At 35.5% G+C, this 12,624-nt stretch overlaps 1 protein-coding gene across 2 annotated transcripts; it reads right to left on the bottom strand.

The window, feature by feature from the left end:
- Window positions 1-2,179: 2,179 nt before the first annotated feature.
- Window positions 2,180-10,711, bottom strand: LOC131694338 (bifunctional peptidase and arginyl-hydroxylase JMJD5-like). Of its 2 annotated transcripts, none has more exons than XM_058983005.1 (5): window positions 10,377-10,516; window positions 10,133-10,310; window positions 9,816-9,927; window positions 8,705-9,128; window positions 2,180-2,498 (listed from the first exon to the last, which is right to left on the bottom strand). In XM_058983005.1, exons 2-5 carry the CDS (start codon window positions 10,287-10,289, stop codon window positions 2,241-2,243), a joined length of 951 nt encoding a protein of 316 aa, XP_058838988.1. In that variant the 5' UTR covers window positions 10,290-10,310; window positions 10,377-10,516; the 3' UTR covers window positions 2,180-2,240. The 2 variants fall into 2 exon arrangements, with proteins under 2 accessions (XP_058838988.1, XP_058838987.1); XM_058983004.1 differs by having other exon boundaries at window positions 2,181-2,498; window positions 10,133-10,298; window positions 10,377-10,711.
- Between the last annotated feature and the right edge of the window lie 1,913 nt (window positions 10,712-12,624).

Here is a 12,624-nt window from a genome sequence, read left to right on the forward strand (position 1 = left end):
CGATGAATAATAATATTTACTCGAGAAAATTACTCGCAAAGATATTATTAAAACAAAATGGACATTTGTATCTAATTGTTCCGAAAATGCTGTTAAAATCTATAAGATGAATTTCATTGGCAACTAAATGTCACTAAATCAATGGAAAATATGATTCTTATTAAGTATAAGCGAAATAAATTTTAAATTTTGTGATAAAATACAAATTCTTTTGCGACATGATCATATTGCCCCTTAAGATTGCTCGTATTGCCCCACAAGGTTTTTACCAAACCAAAAATCGATCATCACAAACAACGATTATTTTCAAAGATCAAAATCTTTTTTCAGCATGTTTAAAGAATATGTTGTATTCTACCAATAGAGGGAAATTTAGGATTATTTGTATGTTTTGCTGCAGATATAGTTTCCCTCAACCTTAGGGTGCTCATATTGCCTCACTTTCCCCTATGTGCTGTGGTCTAAACAGAAATAGTTTAAGAAGGGCGTCTAGTATAGTGAGTAAAAATCGATGTTTTTTATTCGCTTAATTGTTGGTATTGAACATCTAGAAAAGTCTCGGGTAATCTCGATGGACACGCTGACCTTCTTTTGTTTTAAACAGCTATGCGCTTCAATGATTTCAATCTATCGGCAAGTGTAATAGCGTTTTTTCTCGCAACCGCGTTTTTCAAGCTCAAACTCAAAAACTATTCAACGAATTGACTTGATTTTTTTATGAGAATGCATAATATATATAGCGATGAACAACGGAAAACTGCATAAAAAGAATTTCCCCCCGCTATTTCGAAGACAAGTGAGCGAATTTTACTTAAAAATATGAGATTGCTCGGTTTTTATGCCATTCAAACTTTTTTTGGTTCATCGAGTGTATACAAATCTAAGTTTTAAAAATATTTTTGAATGTCCTGTTTAAGACAATTTTATCAAGAATTAGGCAACAGTCATAAATTACGTAACACTTTTAGGGGGGAAGGGTTTAACAATATGGGACATGTTGTGACATATGAGGTAGGGAGGGATAATTTTAGTAAGCTAGTATACGTTACGTAACATGTTTTTGCTAAAGAAAAAAAAGTAACGAATTTGTTTCGTAATTGAGGAAGGTTGTGACAATAAAAATATAGGGGAGGGGAGAGTCAGTTTTGGACATTTTTCGCGTTATTGCATATTTTATGAATGGTCCCTTATCATGTCCACCATGGCGCTCCTCGTCGTGAAAATGGGTGGACCTCTATTCTTCAAACGCGCGTATGTGTGGCTTTGCATGACTGAAAATAAAATGTTTCATAATGAATGTATAAATAAACTTTAACATTACACAAGAGGTTCGTTGTTGCCTTGCCCTAAATATTGTAAAACAAAATTACCTTCGGTTTGAGCATTTTACACCAGATTCCCCCATTAAGCCTGAGCAAATGCTCAATTGTTCCGTTTGCTTCATCAGATCCAGTTCAACATTCCACCATGTGTTCGACTCGAACATTCCAAGACACTTTCACATCAAGGAAGTCATCATGGAATCGGCACTTCAATTCACATACCTCATACCTTGTGCATCTTCCAGATAGCAAAAAACTAGGAACGTATACTGTCTTAAAACGCTTTATTGCGTATTGGTTCGCTCAAAATATTTTCTATCCTGGAGAATAATTGTGGGTGAAAGCCAATTTTTCTCTGTTAAGGACAAATTTGTGTAAATTAACGTTTGCATGCGCCTATAACTAAAGTAGTTATGGGAATGGCGTTTCGACTTCGTATCATCACCATCCGATAAAAACTTAACGCTCAATTGACGTTAGCTCCAAAACAGAGACACAATTGAAGTTTCTGCATAAACCTCTAGTCAAGCATAATTTTCCGCAGGAAAATGAGTTCTAGTTAAGCTAATGAAAGCTTTTTTTCGAATTGTACATTACATTGTACATTGGTACATTTCTGTTTCATTTGAACCGTGTAATTCCGTTGAATGTAAATAAATTAATTAATGTAAAAAGTACAAAAGAACCATCTTTGGGGACAACGAGCTTGTTGGTGTAAATACATAGACATAGAAAGTTTAACAAACGATTCACATTCCTTTCACAATGTTTCACAATCCCCTTCATATTATATTATTTTACAGTGGATTTCTCAATATGTTTCGTTGAAGGCAGCTTTCTAGCTACAGCAAAAGAACAGGTGTTAACTGAAGCAGTCCAGATCTGGTGTAATTATTCAACAGACTCTATCCACCTGGTTTATTCAAACCAAAAACTCACCGAAAAGCTAGGTGCAAGCGATTCCACGTAGTGCCACCAACCTGGCGGGATGTACAGGACCTCCCCGCGACGAAGCACTAACCGACGGAATCGAACTGTCCGGGCCTTCGGATATCGGTAGTAGTCCAAGTGCTTCATATCCAATTGAGAGGTGTTGTTTAGGATGAAATGTTCGTGTGGGTAAACATTCGGTGTATCCGCGGGAGATGCAAGCATAATTGTTTTGCTGCCAAAAACCTATGTACGTGTCCAGTTTCGTTAGAAGATAAGGTTTGTTAGAAAATAATTAAATAAACGTTAGCACTGTTATTTAGTCCGCTAACGGAACATACAAACGAATTTATGATACAGCATATAATGAATTTATTTAGCATACTTAGCATAGTCATATATTTCAAAAAAATTTATTGAAAATTTAAGAAAATTAGCCAGCTATAACTTGTTATTATTAGTTACACTGTTCAGTCAAAATCTCCCAAGTGCGCCAACCATTTTTCGTCGGTCAAGATTAGACAGAAACGACCCCGTAAATCGATTTAGAAGTCACCAGTAATTATTTTTTCAAAGCAGCTGTTAATTATTTTTTGCAAACTTTAAATTGTCATTTTGTAGGTTAGAATTTTTTAAACCTTTTTTTAGAGCTCTGATCATTTTTTTCTCAGAAAAAAATTTCCCGTGCTCAGGAAAAAAAGACCATAACTCCCCTAATTCATTCACTGTAAAAGGTACTATTAAAAAACTTTAAGTTCGTTGTAATAAAATCATTGCTAAATACCTTTAAAAAATTCAAATTTCATGAGTTTTCTCGCAAAAAGTAATGTAACCTTTTAAAAATGAACAGGATCGATGTTACCAATTAAATAAAATCCAAATTTTTGTAAATAATAGTATCATTCGTATTTCAAAAAATTGTGTAAGTTGCATTTGTGTAGTCGAATATTTTTAACGTTTAAAAACCTTAAAAAAAATTTGCTGAGGAATACGAGGGTCTGCCCCAAAGGGAAAAAGAGCGTGTCCGGATAAGAATAAGAAGAGTGGCAGATTTGACAAACGCAAAACAGATTCAAGATAATCTGAATAAGGTGTATGCATGTGTGTACAATAATATTTTTGGTGGCAAACGCTTTGAGAGGCTGAAAGCACTAGTTTCTATATTCAAAACATTGTTTTAATTATTTTCGTTTTTATTAACCTCTTTTTTGGGAAATGAATCAGTATTTACGTAATGTCGATCTTGCCAATCGTAAAACCAAAACTCTCGCTTTACGTATGCCTATACCTTCTCTGGCACCATCTTGGGTTTTCACGTCATTTGCAGTTTGACAAGACCATAATTTGATGTTGGAACGGTCTATCCCTGAGAATGATCATAGGAAGGGCAATCCCTCGGAGGAATATCCCAGGTTTTGAATGCGAATAACTTTCATTGTACTGAACGAAGTCACAATATTTTTAACAATTTAATCGGAAATATGTGCCCGGATAATTTATTCAATTCCGTAAAATGTACGACTATTATAAATAACGAAAATAATGCATTTTAGTTCCACATGTTACCGCATAGAGGGCGGCAATACTAACTCATAAAAAGCGGAATTTTTCATGAAAAATTGCAATTTTTATTTCAAATGAGTGAAAAACCTACTTAATTGAAAAATGAAATCATCTCGAAAACGCAACAGGGGTTAGGTATTTTTTACATAGAATGTGTATGTAAAGTTTGAAAAAAGTAGCTTTTGACAGATAACACCGCAAATCGTGTTTTTTCCAGATATGTCTTACAAAAAGCTTCGTCACCGAGTCGCAGGTCGATATTTTTGCATTGAAAAATAACGAAATGTTACTGAAATTATACATCATAATGTACAAAAGTTTTGATCAATTCGCTTCACCTAAATTTCCAAAAATCTTTAAAAAATGTTTTTTTTCGCGCTGAAACCCTTACGCACCTTCCCCTCCCTAATAAAGTTAATGCAAACAAAATAAATATACAATAACATTCAGATAAAATCACCAAGAAAGAAAAATAAATAAATAAATAATTGGACAACAGTTGTTACGGCATTTAATTAGCAAGGGACTGGAAGGTGAAGTATATTTTTCAATTCTAAGAGCCATAGTTCTCAAGGAGAGCAAGGAGTTGAAGAGAGAAAGTTTAGAAAAGCGTGGAAGGATCAGTAGCATGAAGTAACAAGTTACTTTACGCTTGTTCGGACATGCCGTAGACTCAGGTGATTCGCATTTCTAATACCAAAAGATCTTGACTCCTACGGTAGCAGACAAAAAGTTGAGTCGCCGGTAAGCTCTAAGCTTGCATATATGATCCTTCCACGCTTTTCTAAACTTTCTCGCTTCAACTCCTTGCTCTCCCTTGAGTACTATGGCTCTTAATATTGAAAAATATACTTCACCTTCCAGTCCCTTGCTAATTAAATGCCGTAACAACTGTTGACAAATTGACTCAATAGGTCGTTAACAAAAAATGGTAAAAATATAATTGGAACGGACTCACCGGTAAGAAAATTTTAAACTACTCGATGTCACACCCCTTCATCGTTTTTGGATATACTTCTTCCGGTAGCGGAGCGCCTATCCTAATTTCTTCCTTTGTATATTCAGTCTTTTCGAAAAGGTCAACATTCTACAAAAAATATTTGGGGCTGATATCATATCCCATCCTGGCGCACTCATTACAAAACGGATGGACAATTCCTGGCGGCCAACTGGTAGCGATTAGCAGCCCTTTATTAAGCTACGAAAGCAGTTTCGAACCTCGTTGAATAATTTTCCGTGTCGTAATTTTGAATGTCTTCGCGAATTATTACTTTACGATGTAACTTAAATTTAATTTTGGAAAAAAAAAGTTGACAGGAGCAGAAAAAGCTCCCTTCCGTCGTCTAAGGTTACTGCGATCCAATCACAAGCGGGGAATAGGTTAATGTTATCAAAGTATGCTAATTTAGTTTCCACAAAAATTTGTATAAAAGAGATTATTACTACTAGAGGTCGCATGCCGCTGTTAACACTTATAATTTATCATCTCGATCTTGCATATGCTAGGCCCATTAGTTTGACACATATTGCCCCGGGTACACACATGTCAAAGTAATGGGATATAATATGCTAGAGAGACCCCATGTTTCAGTACGTGAATGCATGGATACAGTAGCGCTTTGCTCCCTCTAGTAGTTATAATCTCTTTTATCTGTATAATATTCTGCCTATACTCGTAAGTCAGTCCCACGTAGATAGGAAATCCCATAGAACACGGGACTGACTTGCGATTATGGGCAGTATATATCTTTTCCGAATAAAAACAAGAAGATTTTTTTAGTGGATGAATTCGTTCGATAGCAATGCAGCTCGCTGATACGCGCTGTTCATATTTCCAAATAGCTATAAAAATACGGTGAGTAATGTTAGAGCCATAACCGAAATTAAGTGGAATACACTTTAGGCTAATACCGAAGACTGCATATCAATACGAATAAATATTAATATGAAGTCTTCGCCAATACGAATACTGCAATTTCTACTGCCTTCCGAAGGTTGTATTAAAACCAGTTATTTCGATGTATCTAGTGGAAACACCAAAATAACAGTACACATACATCGAATTTTGAATTATTTTACTATCATTAAATGCCTTTTTCAGGGTTACCATATGAGAGAACATATGTTCGAATATGTTTGAATACTTTAGATTTAGATATACATGTACAGATATTTTAATATTTCAATTACAACCCAAGAAACAATTTGGAAACAACTGTAAGACTATTTACTGAATAAATGCCTAATAAAAGCAACCTATGCTGAATAAACAGTATTGCTGAACTATGTTATGAACACTAGTTTTATCAGTAAATCAAAACACTGTTATTCAAAATCATTAAATGTGTTGAAATATCGGTAAAATAAACGTGCCTATGGCTAGTTGTAGCACGGCTATTCAAATTGTATGTTATACCTGAACAATATGCTGAATAAATGTTTTTCTACCTGCTTTAGGTACCTCAATACAAATGCTATTAAATTGCTGATAAGACTCTGAAAAAATGTTAGTCCAATCAATCAAAAATATACTGTTCAGCGTGCTATTTTTTCTGAACTACATACTGAATTAAACTGCATTCAGCAGAACTGATTACTTCTGTTCAATTGATACGTGCTGAATAACATGCTGAAAATTGTCATATGCACTTTGTAAACATTGCCAGCGATACTCTGGCTCATATTAAAAATCGAAAAATCGCTTGATGTTTTTGTAAAAGGAATTCTACCCAGTATAGCTCAGCCGGACAATGAGCCAAAATTCTAGCTGATTCCAGTTAGTATTCCGACACCTGTGACACAACCGATGATTCTAATTAGAATCGTTCATTACCGGAACCGGAATACTAACTAGAACCAGCCATCAGCCTCATTTTCGGCTGAACTTACTGAGTAGATTCGCAGTCTTGTTTCAGGACCAGTATGAGTGAACCTGAACTGTAAAAGTGTTATTATGCAAATTATGTCAACTTACCCTCATTCTCAAATAGGTGGTTTAAATCAATGCTCGCTAGTTTGCGGCGCGCTTTGGTCTTCACCTTCTTTGTAGGTGGGATCAGCTGTACATCTGATGTATCGGTAGTGTGACCCGCCTGCCTCAGTTTCAGCTTCGTCAAAGGTGGGGATATATTTTCGTTTTACTTCGCATTTTAATCTGTTCCAATTTGGAGATGGTTTCGATGATGGCTCTCTTATAAGTAATTCCAACCGCTTTGGTGGCCATAATAGATATTTTCCATCGATCCATTGATGTGGAACTATTGAAAGAACCGGTCGACTCGCTTCATGGTTTGCACAATGCAGAAAAAGTGACCGGTGTCTGAAATGCAGATAACATACCGCAAGGGGACATTATAGTAACTAGTGTTAAAAATACAGTGCTAATCGTGCAATTTATAGTAATAGTTATTGATTCAGTACCAAAACGAGCATATTTTTAACGTTAAATAAAACATTATTTCGCTAGAAATATCCACAGATCACAGTCGCTGAACGAACATAGTTTGCAGCATCTGTAACCCCTGTAACCAACATGCACTGCGTTTTGTTATATGCTTAATTCAAAATCCGATTTGGGCTGCAAATTCATAAATTTTTGAGAACAATCCACTTACCTTATCGTGGATATAACACTGGCTCATTTTATTAACTTTCAGCAGCTGTTCGAAATTAAAAAAAAAACTTTCAGCAGCACAGTAGATGAATAAAATCACGACTTTTAATGCCAAATGATTCGAGGTTTTGAAAAAAATGCTCCGTTGTGATGAAAAAAATTATCGAGATAAATGACGTTACCATCCGAGGTGTAAGGTTGCACCTCCTGTTCTAAGGTTGCACCCCCTGTTTGAATATACGTATTTGAGCCTCTTATAAAGCAGTTGATCAGCGCCGGTTTTGAACTGCCATTAACACAACGCTGATTAAAAATATCAATGTTGCCGCAATTCAGCTATTAATATATGACTATATGAATACTTACTTGATTGGTATGATGACCAATTTTTCATGTGCTAGTAGAAAGGCGATATGGCTTAGATGGAAGAGCGACGAATGTAGTAACACAATGTACCTGGGTTCGAATCCAAATGCTGGAAAAAGGAAATGGATTCGCAAAATTTCATCTTGGAAGGTAAGGTTTTGTGGTGCTGAATGACTTTGGGGGCCTAAGCTCCGTTAACCAGTAATTACGAATGGAAAGAAGATTAAATTAATTGAAAAAAAATGCCGACAATTGTTGATGAAAAAAATATTTTTACCATTAGCTTTTCAAGCGCCTTACAACAAGCTGAACAATTACTAAATAATTGCAGCTGAAACTGATTTAATCAGCAACTCCTTGTAAAAGCTGAACAAGGTACTGAACAAATTTTGTTTGCGTGTGGAAAAAGCCTGTTTTCAGCTTACTTAATCAGAAACAGTTGAACTAATGTTATGAGCCATACAGAACTGCGACTGAAGAAACGCTGTTACAACAGCACTAATCAGCAAATGCTGAATAAATTCTCCAATTTCAACTGGTTAAGCATTGAAGAGCAGTAGCTTGAAAATTTTAAAACGCAGCTAATCAGCATAAGCTGATTAAAATTTCTTGCATATACGTTTTTTCAGCAGAAATTGTTCCTTGGGAAGTACTGAAATAACTGATTTAATACAACCACCAAGAAGATAGTGAAATTTGCAGCATTCGTATTAACGACGTAAAGTGTATTCTACTTCACTTCGGTTATGTCCCTTACATTATCCACCCATCTTTTTATTTATCGTTGCAAAACCAAAAAAAAAATCCGAAAAAGCTCAAATGACGAAAAATGGTTTTCACGCATGGGAGATTTTGATTATATCTATTTGTATGTCTGGAGCGCCTAATACAGGAATAAAACGAATCTTACCTGACACAGCAAATTATGACAAGGATCGGTGTGCAACGGTGATATTGTTCCTGCTGGACCAAGCCACGCCTTAATGCGTGGACTCAGATCAGTTCTTCCGATATAATCCGGTACGAAAATGTCCGATCGCAGTTTCGGGATTTGGTCGAACAGCTCATGTTGCGCCAAATAGGCCCGTTTGCCGCAATTTTGAGGTTTATCTCCTGATGATGGTGTTCCCAGATTGTCGAATAGGAAATCCTTGAATTTCACCAAACCCTGCGACCAATCTTCATTACTGTACTGAGATCCGATCTCCACCGGTACGGTTCTTTCACCTGCTAGTTCGATAAGATAGTTGGGATCATGCCACTTTTGCATTGCTGGCCAATCGTCAATAACACCTCGAAGTAGAACTGGTTCCTGTTTGTCGTAGTGGTGAGTGCTAATTATTGAGATTGAAGGCGTCGGTTAGAATATATTTTAAGAATGCCTCTTAGATCGTTATTTAGATTGTTTAAAATGGATTTCAGTCATAGACAAATTCTCTTCGAGAACTAGCGAAAACAAAATTCGAATTTATATTATACGCACTACAATGCACTAATATTAGTCTAGTACCCAATAACTCAATCGAAATTTATCTGTTCGTGCTCTATATTCAAAGATCACAAAAGGAGCCTTCCCCATAGCATTTTTTATTTAGATTTTATCGATTTTAACCATACGGTCATTCGCCTCTTAGAAAAATTTACCAAATTTTCGGTCAAAATAATTTTCTGAAAAAACATAATTTTCGGTCAAATAATTTTCTGAGTTTTGATAGTTTCTGCCAAAATATTTCTGGGTTTTGGTTCCTTCTGGGAAATATTTTTCTTGGATTTGGTACTTTCTGGAAAGTACTTTCCAGAGATTTGGTACTTTCTGGAAAATGTGTTTCTGGGGAAAAGGCTTCGGCATTTTATTTTCTAGGGAAATGTTATAGAATCTATATTTGCCTTCAACTTTAGGGTGCTCATGTTGCCTCGCTTTCCCCTATTTATGTGCTTTATCATTCTCTGAAAAGGTTTTTGCGAACAAGTCCGAATACTGCACCGATAGGGAAAGGTAAAAAATAACGAGAGTTACTTACCCAAAATATTCCATGGTTGGACAGTACAAAACAGGAATATCGCATTGTATATGTATGTTATCATCAGAATAGATTTTTATACGCTTCAAAGGAGGCTCATTCCGGTGTTTTCCTACAAACAGCAGGAACAAGGTGTTGATCAGAAAAGTCGACTGAATGTCATTGTAATAATGTTTCTCGATTTTGTTGTTCTATTGATATTCTATTTAAATTAAATTGAGAAGCTAGATTTTTTTTCAATTAAAATGAATGCTAAAATACGGAGTTTTGGTACATTCCTGTGTTAAACCTGTTTTAAGTAACTGTTTTACACGTACCATTCGCTTCCGTCAAAACAGTGGCCACTTCTGTCAGCAGACATAAGTCCGGTTGATTAGGGTTTGCAAAAACTCTGGATCCCAACATTAGCCCTATATCAGCAATATAAGTGGCATCACTTAGCAGTTCGTTACTCTCTCTGACGTAAAGTACCATGTAGATTATCTAGAATTGTTACTAAAGTGATATTTTGCTGATATCGGCGTCTAATAAAAAAAATCTAAGGTTGCAAGTAACGCTTACCCTAAGAAAGCTTAAGATTGTGAACAGTTCTCTTTCTTCTGTCGGGACTGCATGCCATTCTCCAGTATGCAAACTACCATGTACCAAATCATAAACTATGCCAATCCGAAGAAGATTACACCGCGCAAATTCGGAAGCTATCAAACGTTCAACATCAACGTCTTCGCTAACAAACGGCTCAATCACTATTCTTATTACATCACGAAAAAGTTTTTTGGAATTTATAGCTGATATCGTGGAGAAAAAATCCTTGCTAGGGAACAAAATCCGAAGCTCTTTAAGAATATTCATAGCGGTAAACAGCTGATGAATAAGGTTTGTTTACAAAAACATTACCGTTAGACAGCATAACTAGAAAAAAATTTTCTCTCTGAGCATAACCAAACACATACAACTATAAAACGAAATCACGTGTACTTATTCAAAAGGTCCTAAGTGACATTCAGCTCAAGTTAACTGAGAAAAAAGAAGCTAAAGTTTCATGGAGCTAAAACAAATCCGTACTTGGGAACAAACATGTGTTTTGGTGGAACAATTCTCGATAAACATATGATTACGGCGTAATTACTGTCAAAATTCACTTTGAGTGGAAATTTCAGACAAACCGTTACTCGCCAATCACATAGGTTGGGAGTAAACAAAAGAGAAAAGTTTTCTCTTTCATTAATTGCTGTGAATTGTGTGCGACCGGTAACGGTTTGTCCGAAATCTCTTTTCAGAAGAGAATTTTGACAGTTGGTTTTTCCGCCGTAATTTTATGTTTGTCAAGAATAATGCCAATATAGTCTGAGGACTATGTTCTATTGGTAAAATTTATTTAATAATATTTTTAAGCTCTTTAATATAATGCGTCCTTTCAAAAATTTAAACTAGAACCTCTCACATAGGACTTTTTTTCGGGCTCAAGAACCATACAACGCTGTACATAAGGCTGTTTTCAGAAAAAGTAGCACTTAGGATGAATATTGAATTTATTCAAGGTTTTCGATAAAATGAGCACCGAACTACGAATGTTACCCATTGCTATGATACATAGTTGCACCACTGGATATAAAAGAAAGGTTGGAGAATAAATTTGTGGCAAACTTTAGTTTGTTTTAACCAGCCATTGGCTAGAAGTGGTTAAAATCATTGAACGGCATGTTTTCCCAGAGAAAAAAATACAATTATCCAGTTTTTTGCGTGCCATAATGGTGGTCTAAATTGTTTAGTTCGTAATACGTTTAATTGCACTGAATGAAATGAATAAGGGCTCGTCTACTCTATAATATCGAACATAAGAATTATCGTTTTTCCATACTCGACCATACAAACAACGGGTTGTTAAGTAACAGTCACCATACCAAAATATGCTTTTTGTTCACAAGTTGCCAACATACTATTCATGCACCATATAGTTTATGGTGACATACATATTTTAGATTTAGCGAAATATAAATTAAGTAGAGAAAAAAACTGTGAAAAAATGTGAAAGGGAATTTTAATTCCTTCGATTGATAAACTTTTATTTTGTTGCACTCCAGCTTCTGGAGAAAGCGTTGTTCACACGAGCGGCCAATTTCTTTACTGATTGAAACCCGGTTTTCGCTAAAAACCACTTTTGAATGTCTGGTGAGCCAATAACATCCAGTCCCAGCCGATCTATCAAAACATTATTTTCAGTGTGTAACAAAAAATATCAAAATAATTATTAATAATTATAACATAATTCGACATAGATTTTTCATTAGGGCTTAAATCGCAAATGTAAACAAACTGCGTTTTCGCTTTTACGACATTATGCAACAAAAATACTACAAGATTGAGGTGAAAATTGGTTAAAATGGTTTTTAGTTCGATGTATAATTAAAGAAAACAAAACGGCGAAATATGCATTTTCTTCGAGATTTCGACTTAGGCCCTTCTTCTCATATGGAATATAAAGGCCAAACTTACATTTTTAGACAGAAGCGGGCGTACGGTTATTATTCACAAATAAAAGAATAAACGGCGATTCTGTTATATAAATGATAAGCAATATCTACTATGATCATGTCTACTCGATAGTTGTTGCACATAAACATTCGAATATTTCGATATTTTCATGAAATTTGAAGAAAATATTCACGCGCCCTTTCTTTTACATTGGGTTTCTATGCGACCATTTGCTGAGCCCTATTAAAAGGTATACTGTCAAGCTCGCCCATTTACCCAGCCCTACCCAGCAAGACAGAGTCAGTTTAGCCCATTTACCGCGCCCTTCTGAAAA

This window comes from Topomyia yanbarensis, chromosome 3 (assembly GCF_030247195.1).
Source record: "Topomyia yanbarensis strain Yona2022 chromosome 3, ASM3024719v1, whole genome shotgun sequence".
Taxonomy (NCBI): Eukaryota; Metazoa; Arthropoda; class Insecta; order Diptera; family Culicidae; genus Topomyia; species Topomyia yanbarensis.

Excerpts from the sequence above, each read along its gene's own strand:
- LOC131694338 (XM_058983004.1), bottom strand. The coding sequence starts at position 10,667 with ATGAATATTCTTAAAGAGCTTCGGATTTTGTTCCCTAGCAAGGATTTT. Across the intron at positions 10,299-10,376 it reads CAATCTTAAGCTTTCTTAGG|ATAATCTACATGGTACTTTA; the intron begins GTAAGCGTTACT and ends TAACAATTCTAG. Across the intron at positions 2,499-8,704 it reads GTCATAATTTGCTGTGTCAG|GTTTTTGGCAGCAAAACAAT; the intron begins GTAAGATTCGTT and ends ACACGTACATAG.